Raw genomic sequence first — 22,539 nt, forward strand, 5'->3', positions numbered from 1 at the left:
GCACATCTCATCAGTAAAGACGTAAAGACTTTAATTAGAAGTATTATCTCCAGCATGTATGTTCAGATCAGGGTTACCAGGTTTTCACAACAAATCCTGCCCTGTTGCTTCTCAAAACTAGTCCAAAACTAATCGTGATTCCATGAGGTTCCCAGATAAAAAAATATGCTTCCCGGGGTTAAAATGTGTTTTTTTTTTTTGGCATGGTTGTCTCGTAAAAAATTTGCATTTTAGGGTCTAATTATCACGTTATTGGGGTTGCTTCGAACCAAGGACATGAAAAACTACCGCAGACCACAAACACTGGTTCAGGTGGAGCGGCAGTTACTACACAGAGCCGTAGTCTACCGACAACTAACACAAAATCGCTTTCAAAATCGACAAAGAATCGCCACCGATTTTAAAATTGATTTTGTGTAGATTGTCAGTGAATTACGTCTCTGTGTAGTAAATGCCAACCAATGTTGCCAAGTCTGTGGTTGTTTTTCATATCCGCAGGTCGAAGCGACAATAACAATAACGTGATATTTAGCCCATAAAATGCAAATTTTACCAAGGCAACCATGCCATAAAACTTACATTTTAACCCCGGAAAGCAATTTTTTATCGGGGAACCTCTTGGAAACGTGATTGGGCTAGTTTTGGACTAGTTTCGAGAAGCAACTGGGCAGGATTTGTTGTGAAAACCTGGCAACTATGATATGAACGCACGTGCTGGAGATATACTTCTAATTACAGGAGCGTCTTTACTGATGAGATGTGCATTGCACAGCCCTACGTTTCAGGCTGATGGTTGTGGTGTAATGGTGTGGGGGATATTTTCATGGCACACTTTGGGTCCCTTAGTACCAACTGAGCAGCGTTTAAACACCACAGCCACCTTAGTATTATTGCTGACCATAGCAGGATAATGCACCATGTTACAAAGCTCAAATCATCTCATATTGGTTTCTTGAACATGTCAATGAGTTCACTTTACTCAAATGGCCTCCACAGTCACCAGATCTCAATCCAATAGAGCAGCTTTGGGATGTGGTGGAATTGGGAGATTAACAACATCGATGTTCAGCTGACATATCTGCAGAAACTGCATGATGCTATCGTGTCAATATAGACAAAAATCTCGGAGGAATGTTTCCAACACCTTGTTGAATCTATGCCACGAAGAATTAAGGCAGTTATGAAGGCAAAAGTGGGTACAACCTGATATTAGCAATGCGTACCTAATAAAGTGGCCAGTGAGTGTGTATCGCTCAAGCTCAGACAGGGATATTGGTTCAAACCGTTCAAAAACGCATGGCAAGTAGGGTCATATATAATTTTATCGTTCTTTCCATTGTTTTATCTATCATTCGGTTCATCATTCTATCATTTTGATCTATTATTGTCTATTGTTCAATCATCTTATCGTCTCACCTCATCTTATAGATGTTTCATCTATAGTCCTACTGTTCTATCTGTTTCTCTATCGCTTTGTCCTTTTCGAGACTTCTTAAACTTTTTTTCCCTCAACTTTCAAATGACAAGAAGACTTGTCATGACACTTTGGTAATCATTTAATTTTTTTATTTAAATTTTATTAGAATTTCAGTTCATTTTAATTCAGACAAAGCACCTACTGTACTGGCAAAGTTGAGTGGTCATACTAAACCACCATCTTTCAGACAAGTTGTGTGAAACACCTGTTCATATTTCTAGTTGAGTAAACCAGTTCCTCTTCTTGGATTCTTGAAGAGCATAAGAGGGATGGAAAGTGTTTCATTGCTTATTAGCTAGAAGTTGAATGCTGAGTTGTTTTGGTGGTTTTTGTTTTGTGCTATAACCCTCTTTTTGGTAAGGTCTACATGTGCAGAAGAATTCAGAGCATGCAGAAGAGTTTTGATGAGCCTGGTCTCTCAGTAGACACCCTGTGGTACAATTTCTCCTGTTTATTTGACTGAATACAGATATGTAGACTTAGCATAGAAATGGTTCCTCTGGGAACCAAGACCATACCACAGCAAAACCATAATTACAATACATCTCAGGTTAGTGTGGTTTTGCCTTCCTCCTAAGATCATTAAAATCCTTATTTCCTTTTTGTGGTCTGCAAAAAAATAAAAATAAAAAAGGTTTAAATAAAGCCAAAGATTAAAGAAGTTCTAAATAACTTTTGTTGCAGAAAGAACTCTGACCTCTCCGATGAAACTTTGTGAGTTGTTTGTGTTAATATATATATTTTTATATATTAAAAGGAGCGTATCACCCTGACCAAACTTCCATTCATATTTGGTATCATTCCAAACCTGTATTACTTTCTTTTTTTGTGCAACACAAGATATCTTCAAGAATGCTGGGGTCCAAACAACATTGGATCCCATTGACATTCATTGTATGTACTAAAAAAAAACAAACTTATTTTTTTGTTCCACAGAAGGAAGAAAGTCAGTCAGAAGTTTGGAACAGCTTGAGGGTGACTAAATTATGACCAAATTTTTATTGCAATTATGCAGCATATCAGACTGTGCCAGGTCTGAGGAAAAATGCTCACACAGCTCCAGGATGAGTTCATTATAATCAGCCACAAACCTGATAACTGAGAACTGTTCTTGTATCAGCATTTAAGTGCAGGACTACGCAGTTTATTTGCCTATTTTTTATTTATTAAACGTCTGTTTATTTGCCACAGCGACTTGGCACAATTAAGGCTGAGAAAGCAGCCAAAATAAAAGCAGCTGAAAATGGTAGGCTTGGGGTGTGTTCTTGATAAAATGTGCCCTTTTGCATTGGTTTTAGAATCGTTTAATCAGGTGAGCATTAAGTGTTGGAGCACCAGCACCAGAACAGCAGAGAACAAACTGTGTGCAATGAACATTCTGTAGCTGCAGACATAGCTCTCCACCTCTTTTGGTGACAGCTCATGGCCATTGAGCAGTGAGACAGAAGCCCCAAAGTCAGCTTGCATGCGAAACAGCAGCCACAGACAACAAGAGGCTTTAAGCAAGGGTCTGGAATCTCAGACATGTCGGAATGTTTCCAAACACTATCACTGATGGGCAGAAACTCAAGACACCTTATAATAGTAACCACTCAAGCCACTCCTCCAAAAAAAAAACATCCATCCATCCTTTCTTCCTTTAATGTCTTATTTATTGTTGCCTGTTCTATAGATTTCCACATATCTATCTATCTATCTATCTATCTATCTATCTATCTATCTATCTATCTATCTATCTATCTATCTATCTATCTATCTATCTATCTATCTATCTATCTATCTATCTATCTATCTATCTATCTATCTATCTATCTATCTATCTATCTATCTATCTATCTATCTATCTATTGTTCTAGGATGAGTTCATTATCATTAAGCCCTAACCTGGATGATAGATAGATCTGTCTAACGTCCATGTATTGTCTGTCTCTAGATAGATCCCTCCTCTCCTAGTTTTCTAATAGTAAAGCCATTGTGAGCTGTTTGTTGCTTAGTGAGGAGGTCTTAATGTTGCATAGGGTTAAAATCTGTGGTGGCTTCATTTCCTCAGAAGTGCTGACAGGATTCGAGGGCATGAGACTGTCTGTTCTCAGATCAGATGCCAAGTAAAGCAACCTTCTGAATCTCCACCTCTGAAACCCAGGCTCTCCTTCAAAAAAGGCTGTGTTGATAACTAATCCCATGAGTCTTTGTGAGGCCAGAGCAGCATGGATATCTGAAAAAATTGATTTTTAAGTCATAGCATCTGTGTTTTCTATGTTTAATTCATGTCCCATGGCCATCTGACATAAGCATATTAGATAGAATGTGTTCCATAAAATTAAACAAAATGACTCTTTCCCCTCAGGCATAATGCTACTTGATGCTCTCTAGACTTTAAAAAGAGGACAGGTTAATTATGACTCATTTACTGTAATGAAGCAACCATTCCATTCAAAGGACAGTTCGAATCTCCTACACTCTACACCATTAAATCACAGACAATCAGTATTGGATTTCCAGCCATTCTGTTGGGTTAAAAGTCATTTAGTTAATTAAGTTGCAGAGATCTCTATCTGTGTCTGGGAGGCAGGCCATCCATATGGAGGTTTGTGTGCTGAAGCGGTGGACAGGTTACGGTCAGTTACAGCATAAAGTGAATATTGTTTTCCTCATAAAGACACACAACCACTCTGCACTACAAAAGCAAAAGACCTTAACTCGCTAGAGTTCGAAACTGAGAAAAATTACTTCCAAGTTTTTTACTTGTCCAGCCAAATTAATTATAGGTAGGACACTGGAAATTTAACAATAAGATGTTTTAGTAATGAAAATTGTCTATATATAAAAAAAAAAAAGTGAGCTCAAACTTAATTTTTACGCCTTTTTTGAAGTTAATGTGATCATGGGCTGTTTCAATAAGGCTATTGCATATACAGATAGTAATATAGCGGTATCAATTATATATTTTTATATTTTTTATATATTTTTAAATATATTTTTGGACTGTAACAAGCTTACTAAAAGTTAAACATGAGTGAATACCGTGGATACCAATTTATTTGCTATGCTCAATAACGTAAAGAATGCTAGACATAGCAGGATTACTTTTATATTGACTTATATAAACTAAGAATGACTTGTGGAGTGATGTGAATGCCAAAAAGTAAAAATTGCTCAGAATGCTTGTGGATTAAACATCTCCGATGACGTTCATCACCATGGATTGATTTTATTGGGTTACAAGAAAAGGTAGGATATGGATTTAATTGCGAACTAGTAGTAGGCTACTGATTTTATGATCGATCATGCTAGCTATGACATTCGAGTCCACACGCGCCCAACTAGAAGTGACAGCCTGGTGAATAATCTGCATCACAAAAAGGTTTCTTTTAAGGTTATTCACGCTTCTTTATTGCTGGCAAGGTATCTACTCTTTATAGTGCTTTATTATATAGAGCTGTTTGGTAGATCGCGATCTATATAATTAGTTTGTCTACACCGTAATTTAACTGCGGCAGACTTTGATTGACAGTAAAACAAAGGCAGAACATTGTATAGCACCAAACCAGCACCGTAACTTCATATTGACGCACGGCTAAACAAAGTCAGAATGCCATAACTCAATTTGAGCATTTTAAACCAAGTGAAAGAGCCGTAACTGGTGTTATACGCTGTTCCGTCTTGGATTCTCCGGGGCTTTTTGAAGTTACGGTTGAGACGAGCCATTATTTTCTCATAAAAGCAACGAAATTGACTGAAGATACTTATACACATGATAAAGGATGGCTTGAATGTCCCAAAAATATAAATATCTAGGTTTCGACAAAAATCGAACTTACGGTCTTTTACCTTTCACGGCAGCACTGCTTTCTGTGAGTCACTTACAGCAGTCTAAATTGCCTCATGTCTCCTGCATTGTTTTACTATTAGCTGAATGGATTATTTGCTGAGTAAGAACCACTGTCTTCTGCCTGGATGCAACAGCTACACAATATTCCAGCCTTTTCTATTTTTGGTTCCAGACATTGCTCAGCCTATGTATCTAAGCAGAAGAACAATAGTGTATCAACTGAGACGATAGATGATATGATGTAATAAAATGTATAAAGTAATGTTTAAATAAAAATGTGAAGATGATCGTTTTTTTAATGCTTGTATTTTTATTCTTAATTGTATACTTGATTTGTGTTTTTATATCCTTTTGCATTATCTTCACCAAATAATATAACCAGAATGTAAACAGCAAAGCCACATAGCTTTAACTGGCCCCACTATAAAGTATCCCCACTACTCCTTTTTAGTGTGGGACATCAAATGCTTTTTTGATGGTGTCTCCTGAGGTAAACACTGTTCTGTGATGAAAGGTGTAGAACAACCTGTGCATTCATGCTTCAAATCTTTGGCATGAGAAGAAAGACCACAGGACTTTGCATATTTACTTTTCTTCAGGCTTTAACACTTGCAAGCAAAACACCTTTCTAGAGCGACCAGATCCCTGTACATTAATGCCAAAGCAAATTCTTTTATGCATCGCAAATATAGTGAAAAACAATTGTAACTTGTAACGGAATGTTTTTGGTTGAAGCCCTGTGACAGCTGAGCCACAACCATTGTGTGCCTAAGTTGCTTCAGATACACCTTATACCTGAGCCTTGCCTTGCACAGCTTCACCATTTTGGTTGTACTGTTGGAGTAGCAATGCCAGACTCCATTCAGTCAGTACTAGGGTTGTTTGCTCCAGAAAGTCCCTCATTTACAGTACCAGTTCAATCTGTCTAGTTCTGTCTTTGAAACCCGGTAAGAACCAATCTCAGTCTCCCCCTGATCTCCTTATGCTATCGCAGACTTTAATTGGATTGTAGGTGCCAGCTTGTTAGTATTTTCTTCATTCCTCTTTCATCTACAGCTTTGCAGAGCACTTGGGCGGAGAGCTCAAATTAGGCTCCACTTTAGAGATTTGAAATATCCCCTTACTTCTCCACAGGAGCCAGATATTACTTACAAATGTCGCTGCTTATATTCATTTGAGTGTATTTATTTTAAACTACATGATGAAGCTGTGTTCTCAGAAACATTCTTCTGGGTGGTTTACTGTTATATGCCTTTAACTGAGAGGCTCAATCACAAGAATGACCCAGGGGCAGTGTGAAACGGTTTCAGGCCAGTACTGCTTTGCCACTAGAAAGGTTACATTCACTGAACTTGTTTTTTTTTTTTTTTTTGCAAACTGAAATGTTTTAAATGTTTTTCTGTTATGTGTTCTACGTTGTTGTTGCCAGAAATGACAGGTCATGATTTCTAGTTGGTGAAAATAGATGAGGTTTGGGTAATTTCTGAAATGAGTTGTAATAGTCTTGAAAGTATGTTGGAACCTACAAATCATTCAGTAATGTTTTGATTTGTATAAATATGTTTTCTCGCAAGGACTTTGTGACTATAGAATTTCCATCTTGCTAATTTCCCAGCATTTAAATCTTTCCTCCCCAATTTTTTTAAGTTGTCAGCCACCAGCACTTTTGATCAAAAAGATCAGCATTTCATGGATTTTTTTGATGTATGAATATCTGAACATGCAGTATGTCCAAAGAAAATCCAAATTTGTCAAAGACTGATTGGATTCAGACCAATGTTTGAAACCTATATAGAGTAAATCGCTCCGAAGCTTGCTTTTCCTGGCTCATCATTTCATTCGGTAATGTTGAGCAGTTTTGGCTTAGAAACTGTTTAATCTTCAATCACATTATTTAATATATGCATCTGCTTACATATTGTTTCTTGTTTCTGCTTCTTCGCCTGTGTTTAAACTAGACATTCCATACTCGTTCAGAATATGTTTAATAGCACCCTCTACTGTATAACAATGAAAACACTGAAACATTGTTTTCTAAATAACGTAAAAATCCATCAGTGGTGGGGAAAGGGTTAATATATGATATTTTGAGTTTAAATTTTTTTTTATCGCAGTTAATTTTTTTTTATATTAATATTTCATTCATAAAAAGCATATATGAAAACACCTTGCTAAATATAAAAATATGGCATGTATGGTTGAATTTTAAAGTTCTGAAGAAATCTCAAAATAGTCGAGTCTGAAAATATTAAATGTGGACAAAATGTTTATTTAAAAAATATACTTAGACATTATCACCCATGTGTCTGTGGTTGCTCAGTTTTTTTTTTTTTTTGTCTGATTCAAGAATTTCTGGTATGTTTTAAGAGCCGGGTCAAGGTGGGAATATATCTGCCATGTTTAAACAACTGAGTGCCAGGTAAAGCTATTCCTACTGATTTGACCCAACTCCAAGTACCTAACCCAAGAATTCTATGAACCAGTTTATGTTTGAGATGATGTGTGTGCATTTATGCTCTAATTTATTGACTTTGTACTGATATGGAGTGATCTGTGTGTATGCACACTTGAAGCACTTGAGCACTTGTGCCATGGCCCAAATGGTCAGTTTGACCACTGCATTTTGTTGCTTTCAAAACTCCATTAAATTTCATCCCAATCCACCATCCTTTTTCTAAGCATCAGCTTTTCACTTGCTTACTGTGGGTGCAAATGCCAGCCAGTGCCCCACAAATCCAAACACCGGAGCAGCACGCCTGTGGCTTTGAGAAATGCAGGTGTGTTGCCCAGGCCTTTTGAGAGATGTTTTCTTTCAACATGGTCCCTCCCAAAAACAGCACATCAGTTGTGGGTACTGGGTAAATATCCTGCTGCTTCAAGTGTATGCCAGCTCTTCAAAGCACCGAAAGCTTCCTGAGAAGAACATCAGGAGAGTCAGAGATTAAATCCAGTTGGGCTGACGTCTACTTTAACGACTTTCCTTTCCCATAAAGTTGCTTCTGCACTTCAAGCATCAGGAAATTGCTGAAGTCTTAACCTAAATAAACCATAACATTTTCAGTCCTGACTGAGGATGTGTTGTTTGGGTTCTTCACAACTTTTTCTGGTTGACTTGTAGTGGGAATTTTGAGAGTGGCCTCGGGGTCACTGGTGGTCATTGTGATGTTGCAAATACGAACTGAATAAAGACTTAATCCGGCCAATCAAATAAATAGTTTTTGTCACCTGAAGGTGATTATGGGATCAGGTTGGCTAAGTTTGAACCCCAGACAGGAGGAAGAATAAAGAAGTGTCTACTCAGGCAGAACCATAGACACCTGCTGGGGTCCTAATTCACTCGCCAGGGGCTGAATTCATTCCATCGTCTGCTAATTAAGCTTTAGAGAGAAACCGACGCCAGAGATGATTTCAGATAGTCAGATAGTCTTCTAGACAAGAGTTTTTCAAACTTTTTGGTGTTAAGGAACTTTCCCCTTTTCCAAAGTAATCAGGCTATATATTTGCTTGTGTAAAATCAATCTATACCAAGTAAAGCAATATTAAAATTCTTATTGTACAGATTACACAGTGAAATAATTGTTTACATAATTGACTTATTGTCATTAAATCTAACAGTTAATTTTTTTATGTTTTTCTAAATATTTTTACATAATTATTGCACTTTTACTTTAACTAGTGCTGGCAGTAGTCATTTAATGTTAATAGTCATTTAAAGTCAATTAATCTTATGATTTCTGACTAGTGTATAAAAAGTAAAATTAAATATTGCAATATTATCCATATAAAATGTAATTTCTAATTACATTTGAATTACAAATTTGACAATTTTTTGAATTAACAAAAATAATAATAATAAAAAACCCTGTTCTAGATTTATTCCTCCATGTGTGTTTCCACATTTGCAGAGATTTGAAGCATGTTATGAGCCACCTCTTATCCAATTAAAAAAAAATTTAATATATTTTTTATAATAACATTGTTTTATTAGAATCATTAGCCTAGTATCTTCTTTATATTGTGTTTGATATTTAAAAGCCTCTTAGGTAATATTATCTAGCAACTCCTGCATCATTAGACTGTTCCCGCGGAGTTAATAGAGCCCTAAAGGGATAGTTCACCCAAAAAAATGAAAATTCTGTTATTAATTACTCACCTTCATGTCGTTCCAAAGCCAAATTAAGATATATTTTTGATGAAATTTTAGAGCTTTCTGACTTCCGTGTCCGCCTTTGATGTAAGTTAACGAGCCTAGTTGTTGCTGCAGAAAGCTCTTGGATTTCATGAAAAATATATTAATTCATGTTCTAAAGATGAACAAAGGTTTTATGGGTTTGGAATGGGTTTGGAACGACATGAGGGCAAGTAATTACTTAATGACAGAATTTTTGGGTGAACTATCCCTTTAAATCTCTTCAATTTCTGTCTCTCTCTGGTTGCTTAAAACATGGAAGAATCTTACATTGGCATTTTAAAAAAAATATATATAAATGCCTTATTTTCTAGTTATTGTACAGTATACTGTGTAAAAGTCTTAGGCCACTAGTATTCAGTTATTTCAGTTATTTCTATTTTTTGCTCTAGTGTGTCAGAAGGAAAAAAATATCAGTTTACATTTCCAAACATTATTTTTGCTGTTAAATGTAATAATCCAGTGAGATTTTTGTTTGCACAAGGAGTCTGACAGTGCTCCACACAGAGATCTGATCTCATCAGTCTGTCTGGAATAACATGAAGAAACAAACTGAGACAGACTAAATCCAGAAGAACTGTGGCAATGTCTCCAAAACGCTTCAATAAACCTGCAAAGCTACAGTACTGTGCAAAGTTTTAGCCACTTGTGTAAAAATGCTGTAAAGTGAGGATGCTGTCAAAAATAATGCCGTAAATAGATTTCATTAATGAACTTCTAACTTAACTAAATTAAATCAACATTTGGTGTGACCACACTGTGTTCAAAAAAAGCTTTTGTCCTAGGTGCACTTGCGCATTGTTTTTCAGGTAGGTTTCTTAAAGTGTCTTGGAGACATTGCAACAGTTCTTCTGGATTAAGTCTGTCTCTTCATGTTATTCCAGACAGACTGGATGATGGTGAGATTAGATCTCTTTGTGGAACATTTCTTTCTTTCTTTCTTTCTTTCTTTCTTTCTTAATTGATTGAAAGGTCAGTATGTGTTCTGTTTCCATCATCCCTAAGCCTCGTCTTCTCAGCTGTGAGCTTGTGATCATATCACATGTACCTGTTTTAAAATCAGACCATTGTTATTCACGGTGTTCTAAAGAGCAGGTGCTTGTGGTTTTTACTTGTATTTGATGACCTGATGAGGTCTGTCTGCCTGCACGGCTAGTGAAACTCAATCTCAGAAAGTTCTTCATTAACGTCCAATGAGTCACAGTAGTGACCTACAGTCTCAAAAGTGCATAGCGGACGTCTGTACAGCATGGAAATGGAATGAAGCTTCGTCACAGCCTTAACGTCAGTCATCATGAACGGCCAGCCCAGTCTGTACATCTCACTCTTTCCTTTGCTATGTGTTTCTCTTTCTTTAACAAAGGTAATAATTATTCACAGTATTAGCAGAGTGTTTGGATTACAGTATCAGTGGTAATATGGTACATTCTTTAAGACATAGCCTATGTATTTATGTATTAGGTTTTGTTTAGTTTGGATAGGTGTTTGTTTTGTGTTGGTGAAGTTTGTTTAGTTAAGTAGATTTAATAAAATTTAATTTTGGTGTTTCTTGGGGTTTGTTTTCACTGGACCTGATTTTAGTTGAAGATATTTGATATCCAAGGTGGAAGTAAGTTACCCAAGCTCAATGGAACAATGTGCCTGTGTCGATATTTCTTTAAAATCAAAACATGTTAAAGTGAAATGGTTAGTAGGTGGCACTTAAAGTGCGTTTAGTTTTAACAAACAATTGAACGTGAATCTGGCAGTGTTTTGTATGTTAGTTTTTGTATGTATCGCGGCAGATTGGAAATTGAAATGTCTGTTGAGTGCCGCTAAAAAGTTACTGCTGTGTTGTTTTAAAAAAAATTTTAACCACCTAGCTATACTAACATTCGTTTTTTTTTGCGTATACAAATCCTTTAATTATTTTATCAAGATTTGTGTTTCACTGGACTCTAGAGTGCTATACTAGGTGAGCTACCGAGCAAGTTTACTATTTCAGAAGGGCCATACATACGTAGATGGCTATGTAATGCAAACTTTAAAATTAGCTTGCAAATGCACTAAAGCTAAAGCGTTTTGAGGTGATAACATAGTTCTGCAAGGAAATGCGGGAGACTAATTAATTTACGTTTTGCCCCTGTAATCATAATTTGTGTGAGTAGGAGTAAAAGTTGTTGGATTTTTATTTTTGCTGAAAATGCAGTGAATTGTATGTTTAGGTGCTTCTTTGTAAAAATGTATTTAGATGCACAATGTTTTCCAATCAGCCAATTTTGGGAAGGAGAGGAAAACGTATCCAAACACAATTTAACGCGGCAATGTTTTTTGAAAACTGCTATAGTAACATTTTCCTAGCAGCAAAAAAATAAAATAAAATGGCAATTTTTTAAACCTTAAATGTAAGTTAATTAGCTATGGAAACAGTAAGTAAACATTTCTTAATGTTGTGAATAACAAATGACACAATAAATTTGAATATTTTGGAATGCACCATAACTGTTCTTTTGCATTTCGGAAAATTAGCTTGGAAGCCATTTCGGAATGTTTGCAGTGGAAAATGCAGAAACCATTATTCCACTTGTGTGTTAAAATACAGTTTTATAGCATGTGGTGTTATTTAGAAGATGATTATGTTTGTTTTTATATACATCGTTAACTCAGGCTATTGGAAATACAAGGTACAAAAGTTCACATGCACACATAAGGCCTAGGCAGATTTTCCTTGAACTGACTCAAGTCTTCTGGGACCCCAAGCACCTCGTGCATCCTTGGTAATTAAGTTGCAGCTATGAAGAGAGAGTGTAAGAGCTTTTTGAGGATCAGTTTTCATTAACTTCTCACCCTCCACTCCCCAAATGCAAGAGGCAGAGCCTCAATAGCACTCAACCATTGAATATATAGTTGCATGAATGTGTGTGTGTGAATGGTGATACTGGTGCAAGTTTAATTTGGTTTTATAGTGCCACTAATGTTATTTTTTCTGTCTAACAAATGTTTTTTTTTCTCTCTTTTTGTAGATGTGGACCTGTCGATATGCAAGCATGCTGGGCCATCATGTTGTACGCGAAGAATGGAAGAAAGCTACAGAGCAGCAGTCCTGAGAGACACCTCCCAGAACATCAGATCATACAGCTTTGAGCTGAAATATCTTATTTCTGCACATGTCGCCGCCTTTCAGGGTACACAGATGCATGCATGGATGGAAGATTAGATAAATGGTAGAGAGATGAATGGATAAGTGAAATGAACTGATGGATACAGGGATGAGATTATAAGGATAAAGTTACATAAGCTCATTGGAAAGACTGCCTCCGCCTACATTTCTGCAGAAATGTTCCTATACATACAATTCACTACAGTTTACAGCTGATATGACCATTAATATCAGTAAAACTCCAGCTAATTGGGTTTGTTTTCCCGCAAATTCTGATTAAGGAGCAGGTTATTTGTTAATAAAGACTTATTTTCACATGGTTCCTTGCACAATACTATACTATGACCTTTTAACATGATTTGTAAACTAATATATTTTGACATTTTACATTTGTTTGACTCTACGAGTCCCATAAAACATGAGTCATTATAAAAGTGCAAAGAAAACTAAAAAGCTAAAAAAGCATGATCACTTCAGTATATGCATTTGCTTTTGTTAACACTATTGGTTAGGTTTATGTAGATGGTAATAGTACGTGGTAATATAGCTATATGCTCCAATAATGGATGGAGAGATGGCTAATTTATGGGTTGGCTACTTCTGTGTACCTGTCTTTGTTGCCCATATTTGACTTGTTTAATTGGAAGAAATGGCATAAGTTTGTTCCAATGTGGTTTGGCACTGTGATTGGTAGAGTTGCTTTAGAGCTTCATCTTTGGTGCTGATTGCATGTGAACAGGAAGCCTCTTCTCATCCTCTTGATTGAAGCCCCAGATGTGTTTTTTAGGAAAGTATGAAATAGCTGCAAACATTCAGAAGCATTCAGTCTTAATTATATTATATTACACTCTATGAAGTCTAGTTATATGAGGTTTGGTTGGATTTTACTGAATTAGTTCTTTAGAGGGGGAATTTAGAGTACTTGCCCACACTCTCATGAGTGTCAAACCCAGTGGCCAAACCATAATCGGCAGTGGGGCTTTAAAGAATCTCAGTCATATGCAGCCTTGTGTGTGTTTTGGAAGAGAGCACCGGTTGTTATTAAGGTCTTCTGTCAGTTCATTCATGAGTATCAAGCCGTGGTGTGAATGAATGAGCTCTCACATACACTATTTCAGCCCAGCACTCACGATACTCTCATTTTAACACGATCTGCGGCCACAGAAATGGCCACATACTCCCACATGTACTGCATCTCACAAGGGCGGGGGGGGGGGGGGGGGGGGGGGCATACATAGTTTTCGTTTATAATCTTCAATCATGCCTTTGTCTTTCCAAGCCAGTTTTCTTTTGGCATCCACACGACAGCACAGATTGTTCATTGCATTCCAGTAGAGTGCTTCTAATGTTTGTGTCTCGGATGTGGAGATATGCGCAGAATGTTTCGCTCTTGATGGGTCACATTCAGTAACCAGGAATGTTCAAACAACAGAGCTGATTGCCTTTTACGGATGCTGGTGTGTTTCTTGTTTCTTGACCTTTAAGTTTAGGTGACAAGAAGTTTACAAATGCTTCTTGATGACACATCTAGTGAAATGCTATTATCTTCTGTCCACAAAAATGCTGAAAAAATTGTGCGAATATTGAAAATAAAGCATTGCACACATTGCATTCCCAAATGTATGTTAAACTCATCCTCACGTTGTTTCAAAGCTCTCGAACATTCTTTCTTCGTTATAAGCAGATAATTAACAAAAAAAAAAAAGGTCTCAGTATTTGTTTTTGTAGGTAAATGTGATGGATGAGTAGATGACAAAATGTTCATTTTTGGGTGAAATATCCCTTTAGGAACAAAGCACAGTATGTAACATCTGTGGTAATTGTTAGTTAGGATTAATTTCTGTAAACAATACAAGAGAGTGAATGTGAGAGTCAAGAGTGTTTTGTTGTCTCCATCATGGCTTAATAATTATCCTGAGGCATACAGCCGTCATATCCGATTACAGACTTAATGTAAAACTTAATTAGCATGATGATTTGAGGTTTTCCATCATTAATATATGAGTATTGTTAAAAGGCATGTGGGTTTGTTTGGGCTTCTGTCACTGTGTGTGTGAATCTGTCTCTTTTCAATTGTGTGGGTTCTTGTCTCAGGAAGTTCAGTAGACAGTTGATTCCAATGGTCCTGCTTCATCATGAGGGTGTGTTTGTTATATATTAATAAAGGATTTAAGGAATTATCAAGAATAGTTTGTGCTCTCTGTTATCATCTCAGACTACAAAAGGAATCACAGGTTTAGTTCACCCAAGAATGAAAAAATGTCCATCTTCTACTCACCCCTCGAAGCATCCTAGGTGTATGTGACTTTCTTCTTTCAGAATAATCCAATCGGAGTTATATAAAAAATTGTCCTCGCTCTTTCAAGCCTTTCAATGGGGTAAGCGGGTGTTTGTTGTCAACAGTTCAGAAGACGTGAAATAAAGTGCAGGTATCTATAATAAAACTTCCCTCACACGGCTCCGAAGCCCCCCTGTAGCAAATCCATTCATTTTTGTAAGATAAATATCCAGATTTCAAATGTCTTTTTTTATAACATTTCTGTTTAAAAGCAAAGTCTACTGTGCTTTTAAACAGCATATTTTTTTCAAACATAGTAGGTCATTTCAGTGTGTGACAGTATATGATATATAGCCAATGCTAGGGAAGCAATGAAGTAAAGGCAGACCCAGGAGCAGCAGTCAGGCCTCTCCGTCTTCTCACTGGGGTTTATAATGACAGTGACTAATTCTCTTTCTCTCCACGTGTAAGTGCATGAGTGGGTGTTTCTTTGTCATTATGTCCTCCATTTTCCTTCTGAGATTTGAAGAGGTGCAAAATAACAGATGGATGTTGCGCAAAGACTTTAGATAAAGGAGAGGATAGACAAGATGAGAGGAAAACCCAGATGTTTCAGTGACAGTTCAGAAATGAAAATCAGTGCATTTTAAAGGTACAGTTGACACAAAAATAAAAATGTGATGTTTTTATGCTTACCCCAAGGGTCATTCAAGATGTAGGTGACTTTTTTTTTCAGTAGAACACAAACAAATATTTCTCCATTTGTGTTCTACTGAAGAAACAGTCACTTAATTCTTGGATGCTTTGGGGGAGATTTTAATTTTTGGGTTAACTTTCCCTTTAAATTAGTGGGGCTTTCCACGAGTAATGTACAAAATAGAGCCCAAAACTCTTGAATTGCAATTACCTGTAAGTCTAAAGTTTTTTTTGTTTCTTTGTTAGCAAGTTGTCAGTGAAAGAAAGTGACAGCTTAACGTTTCCCTGTTGTCCTGTGCCAGTAGATGCTGTAACTACATCTGGCTGCACAAAGCATGTCTGTTGACAACTGTTCAAAATTTGCATAACAGTTTTCAATAAGATTCAATTTATTGACATGATTTACTTGTTAACTAAATATAGCTACATGCTTTGTTTTTAGCATTAGCATTAAGCATTGTGCTAAGCTAGTTGTTGATTTGAACTGAAATGATGATAAGATTAATTGGTTCTCAACTTTTTTGAATAATTAAAAAAAATGGTGCTTCTTCTACACATCATAAGGTTTAAGGTTAAATTAAGGTTTTAGGGTAAGGTTAAAACATTTAGTTTGACCCAAGACATTATTTTTTTTAGAGTTTTTACAACAAAAATCATGGGATCTGGGCCTCCAGTGCTTTTAAAAATTTCATAGAACACTAAAGTGTACCGTATACATGGAAAGTGCCAGTAAAAACCTTATTACTCCTCAGCAGTGACAGCAGATGCCGCCTTGGTGGTGTCATGCCAGTTGTGCTGTGGGGAAACCCTTCTGGTCCAATCTCATTCTCCTTCAGTCTTTTGTTCTGTCTGGCCTCCGTTCTATTGTTTCCATTGTTATTATTCGTCTTTCCCTTGTCTTCATCAACGATCGCATGACTCTTAAAGTCTCAGAGGTATCCCCTTCTTCTTAAACGTCCTCCTCCCACAGATCTTTTGGCCTTTTTGGAAGGTGGATTTATCCATTGACTAATTGAACTTGCCATGTTACTTCCTTAGCTGGCCCTGGACCACAACTTCTGTCCCCTAAAGAGAAAAATAAAAAGGGAAAAGAGTGAGGGAGACAATTTGGCCTGAACGGACAGACTGACCCAAGTCCAACGCCTGATGTCAGCCGTGGGTTTGAGACAGGAAGTGATGCTCATTCCGTAACTCTGAGCAAATCTAGTGGCTTCAGCCTCACATGCAGTGCACCTGCTATGTCATTCCCATGGTAACAGTGGAATGGATGGATTCTAAACATCCCATCTGGCCCCTACTGACCAGCTGTTGTGAGATGGACGCTCGTGCTCAGGGAATAGTGCTGGCCTGTTGTTTGCCATACAGAATCAATGTTTTTGTTGTTTAACAAAGGTTAGAGAAAGATTTATAGTAACATGCAGTCTGCCTCCCCTAAAGAAGGCATTCTGAGCACTTCAGTTAGGGAAAAATAAAATAAATTTCTCTCTAAACGTCTAACATCAGATGGTGAGAGAGCAATAACATGGGGCAATGCAATAAACCAAAATAGTGAAAAGGACTCAAAATCTATGGTATAAAATAGATTCTATCTTATAATTTATGGACATATAGCTCAGTCCCTTCAAATTTTCAAATTTTTTTTTGTGATTGTTGCGGGCAAAAAATCCTTGATTTTGTGGCACGTTTTCTTTAAAAATGGGATGGAATATGCAGGATATTTTTGTAATTTTATGCGATGAAATTGCGTGAACTTGCAAAAACGGTGGTTTGATGAAAAAGAGAAAAAAAGGTGATTCCCCCAACACCTTTTTCTCACTAGGCTACTACCTTAATGTAAAAAGTAATTTCTTATTACTTCCTATGATAAGTGAGCATACTAAATCACAGAATATTTAAGTTGCAATCTCTTACTGCAACATAAATTATTTTACATACTACTAATATAATTACAACTGTAAGTTTTTGGTACTGTTCTGTAACAAAAAAGTGCTATCTTACAACTGTAAAGTTGCATCAACTTCTGAATGAAACTTCAACAGTGTTAGTACCCTAGTGAGAAGGGGGTGTTGGCGGAATCCCCTTTTTTTCTCTATTTCATCAAACCGCAGTTTTCGCAATATAATTTGGCTCCACTGTCATCTAATAAATTGGGAAACTGCTTTGCGCGTTTTTATGCGCTTATTTTTTTCTGGCTAATAAGAATGATTTGCGCGCTTCAAGTTTCACCCTGGTTTCACTGCGGAGTTTGCAGATGATGTTCACGTCACTTAATTACGTCACTTCATAAGATTCCCATGGCAATAGGGGGAAAATGGCGCTTTACTTGTGTGAAGTAAACGCAACATTTTTAAACTTTCTGCTAATATATATGTGAGTTTTTTGCAACGAAAATACAGGGATTATGAAATCATGCTAGCCCCGCATATTTTGATTTCTGAAATCGGCAATTTATGCGACAAAAGAGCGGCGTATTTGAAAAAATGCGACCCCGTATAAATATGCGACCTTTGGCTGATTAAATCAGGCGATCGCATAATCGCGTTTTTCTGGAGGGACTGATAGCTGGTCCAATCTAGACTAAAAGGTGGTGGGCCTGCTTTTGATTTGGTAGACTTTTATAGTAAAGCTAGTCAGAGGTAGTAGACCACCTGGAACCAGAAAAGGCTACCATATTCCAAAAACCAGCTGGTCAATCTACTTATATGCCCTTTGCTAGAAATAGAAGTCATGCTAGAAACAAGAATAATTGTGTGAGGCAATCAGGACCCCAAAACAAGTGAATTAAACTTTCTGTAGAAGTGAAAATATCTAAAAAATCTATGGTTTAACATAGATTCTTATTATTTATGGACATTAGCTGTCGAGTTTGGACCAACAAGTGTTCACTGAAGAGACAAGAGCAATTGTGTGACAACCCCCTAAAACAAGTTAATTAAACTTTCAATGGAAGTGAAACGGAATCAAAAACTAGTTTAAAGTGGTAATTAATAGAAAATAAATTCATTTTTACTTTAGCATTGAAAGGGTTGAGGTAAGTTCATATTTTCTGAAGAATGTGAGAGTGGCTTACAAGATGCTAGGGTCCTGGTTGCCTGTGCAATTCCTATGGTGTTCTGGCTGTTTATTTGGGTGTTTCAAGGTCGTTGTGTATTGAAACATGAGTTGTGCACCAAAATTGAACACTCCAATTACATTTAGCAGATGCTTTTATCCGAAGCGATTTACAGTGCATTCAGGCTATGCAGTTATTGTTACTAGTATGTGTGTTCCCTGGGAATTGAACCCACAACCTTTTGTGCTGCTAACGCAATGCTCTACCATTGAGCCTCAGGAACATTGTTAATTGGCTTGGATTACTAATTCCAAGTATAAGAGTAATGTTGGTGCTTACTTTAACAAACACCACTAATGAGAGATGTTTAAAAGGAAAATAATGACAGGAAATAGGAGTACAAGTAGTGTGTAGGCCAGGGGGCGTCTGAGGAGAAAGGGAGTGGTATCATCTCAAGAGTGTCATTGTGGCTGCTTTCACACGGCTTTTAGGTTGGCGTCTAGCTGCTTCATGTCTCATTATTCACTTCATTACCTCAGACTGAAACGGACAACTGAACACACGATCCAAACCCAATCATGGCTCAAACTCTCCACCCTCTCTCCAGTTCTTTTCCAACATCATTAGGTTGTCCTAATACTGGGAGGGAGAGACAGAGAAGGGATGGTGTTTTGATTTCCTGTTGTTCACTTTTTCCTACAGCATTGTGAAGCTTTCATGAGAACGACCTGCCACCAATCATCACAGAACATATTTGAGATGTCTGCACAGCTGGAACTAGAAGAAAGTGTTCAGCTGGAAGGGACAAGTGTTTTTTATTTTGGAATTAAGGAATCATCAGTCCTCGTTACTTTAGCGTTTTTGCCCTCAGTTGAGTCTTTCACTTTTTCCAACTGTTCAATCTGATATGCACTCAAAACCTGACCAGACTTTTCCCAGGGTTTTAAGCACAGTGAAATTCTTTGATTATTGTCAGTCAGTATTTAGGGCTGTTATTAAACAATAAAAAAAGTGAACATTACAAAATTATTTTTCTTTTCTTTTTTTAATGCTCTTATGCTCACCAGGCTGCATTTATTAAAAATGTATTTAAATAATAATATTGTGAAATATTATTATAATTAATATAAATTCAATATAAAGTATACATTTCCAGTATCATTACTCTAGTCCTTAGTGTCACATAATGCTTCAAAAATCATTATAGTATGCAGATTTGGTGCTCAACTCTAAACTTTCTTATCAATGTTGGAGACAGTTGTGCCTAATGTTTTTCTTTGTATCATTTTTTTTTTCTTCAAGATTTTAGATGAATTTGAAGTTCAATAGAACAGCATACACTAGAATTCAAATGTTTTTTTTTATATATATATTTTATGTTACGTTAAGATTTGGAATGTTTTTTTTTTTTTAAAGAAGTCTCTTCTGCTCACCAGTAGCAAAAACAGTAAAATTATTTAAACAGTAAAAAATGTAAATATTTTTACTATTTGAAATAACAGCTTTCTATTAGAATATATTTTAAAAAGATGATTTTTTTAGCATCATTAATGCAGTCACACGAACCTTCAGAAATCATTCTAATATTCAGTTTTGCTGCTATAAAACATTTATTATTATTATTATTATTATTATTATTATTAGTTGAAAACAGCAGAGTAGAATTTTTGTCAGGTTTCTTTGATTGAATAAATTAATAACAGCATTTATCTGAAATAGAACATTTTTGTAACATTACAAATGTCTTTATCATCAATTTAAAGTATTTCTTCTATTTTATTCTAAAGTATTTCTATTCATCAAAGAATTAAAAAAATACTCAACTGTTTAAAAAATGTATTATAATAATAACAACAATAATTAATGTTTCCTGAACAGCAGATCAGTAATTTTAGAATGATTTCTGAAGGATCATGTCACAGTGAAGACTAGAGTAATGATGCTGAAAATTTAGCTTTGACCACAGGAATAAATTACATTTTAAAATATATTCAAATAGAAAGTAATTATTTTAAATAGTAAAAATATTTCATAATATTTATATACTGTCAAATATCAATCTATCACTGGCCTACGGTCCTCAGCAATCCATTTTACAATCAAATGTGTCTGAGGTAGGTTAAATCCGTAGCATTTGCATTTCAAGCTTGAAGATTTTTAAACACGCGTGTATATTTATGGACAACACAAATATTTAAAAGCAGTAGTTTTCCAGAAACAGCTATTCACCACATTGTTGCTGGACTGCAGAGACTCTTGCTCAATCAAGGCCAGTCCAGAAGTGAATGATAATATAGATGTTTAGATCACCACAGTGATTGGCAAGCTCACTTTTAACCAGATTCTTCAGAGAGCTCTGTATTTTCACATGTGCACACACACTGCATTTGGCATCTGAGGAATTGTTTGTCTTAGCTGGCTTTCAATATAACAGGGAAGCCATTTTAATTGCGATCTGATGAGAGAGATATTGGTGAAATGTTCTTCTGCACTCTCCACCTGTTTCCCTTCTGACAGTAAAGGCGCTGCTGAGGGGAGGGGGTGGGGTGTCTGCAGCCGTTCTGGACAGGTGCTTGCGTCTAGTTTTTCTCCTAATGTGTAGCATTAAGTGCTGTTGATTTAATTTTCTGTGCTCCCAGATTTGAGCAGATTGAGTAACTGATTTCAATATGGTGCAGAAGAATGCCTTCAATGGGCTGCTTTTATTGAGATCAGATATATGTTAAATTATAAACAGTGAAAAATATTAAAATTGGAATAGCATTGTGAAATAGTATAATAATAATAACACATACACACACACACACACACACACACACACACACACACATATGTGTATATATATATATATATATATATATATATATATATATATATATATATATATATATATATATATATATATGTATATATATATATATAAATTATATATTAGAGGTGGGCATAGATTTTTTTTTTTTATCTAGATTAATCTCACTGTGATCTTGAAATTAATCTAGATTAAAATGGCTCATTCGAATTCTGCCGAAGGCATTCAGAATATGTGTGTTACACAAATAAAATTGACAAACAGTAAGTCTTTGAGAAGGGGTTTATCAAGCTAGGTGGTGCATTAGAAAAGGGGATCATCTCCTGTTTCCAAAATGCATCACAAAGTGCTTGAAAAAGCTATAAAATCAAACCTACATACATTTATTCACACACCTTCGACATTTCTCACATTATTACAGTTTTGCCATATATATCAAAAATTATATTTGGTGTCTTTACTGTTAAAACTACAAAGTAATTCATTCAAGAGCAGTGAGTGATTTTCGTTCATTTTCTTGGATTAACATTACAGCAGTAGCTAAATTAGGCGCGGTCACTTTAAGAGACGATGAACGCATCCAATATAATACACATCACATTTTTTCCCCTCAACTGTTTCCTTTCACTTCAGAAATAACAGAGTTTTTTCGAGCATAATTTCCAAGTTGGATATTTTGACATATTTTGTATGTATTTGTCAGCACAAGAGCAAAAATAAGCAAATTCGATGTTCAAGTGTTTTGGAGTCCTGAACACCAGAACACCGCGGTACTGAATTGGGTTCTTTCACATCTTTTTGTTTGTATTTGTTTGTTTAAATCGACAAGACGTAAAAACATGTGAAAAAGATAAGCTTTCGTGAGTCAACTGTCCTGAGCATCTTTTTAGGCAGGCCTCAGCCAGTCGGTGATATAAATATCAAGGTGAAAGTCATTGTAGCTTGCTTAGTATAGACCCAGCTCCCAACCCAACTTTGAGAATAGATTAACGGCGATATTTTTTTTATCGCCGATAAGAGTCTCGCGTTAAAGCAGCACATTAACGCAGATAACGGCCCACCACTAA

General features: G+C 36.2%; 1 protein-coding gene across 2 annotated transcripts in view; it reads left to right on the top strand.

Annotated features, from left to right (window-relative positions):
- The window catches only part of gpc5c (glypican 5c), a 115,524-nt gene that overhangs the window by 4,128 nt on the left and 88,857 nt on the right, over window positions 1–22,539 (top strand). For both annotated transcript variants that reach the window (XM_052549692.1, XM_052549693.1), the window contains exon 2: window positions 12,501–12,662. In XM_052549692.1, coding sequence (XP_052405652.1) covers window positions 12,501–12,662 — 162 coding nt within the window. The remainder of the gene's footprint in view (window positions 1–12,500; window positions 12,663–22,539) is intronic.

This window comes from Carassius gibelio, chromosome B2 (genome assembly GCF_023724105.1).
Source record: "Carassius gibelio isolate Cgi1373 ecotype wild population from Czech Republic chromosome B2, carGib1.2-hapl.c, whole genome shotgun sequence".
NCBI classification, from domain to species: Eukaryota; Metazoa; Chordata; class Actinopteri; order Cypriniformes; family Cyprinidae; genus Carassius; species Carassius gibelio.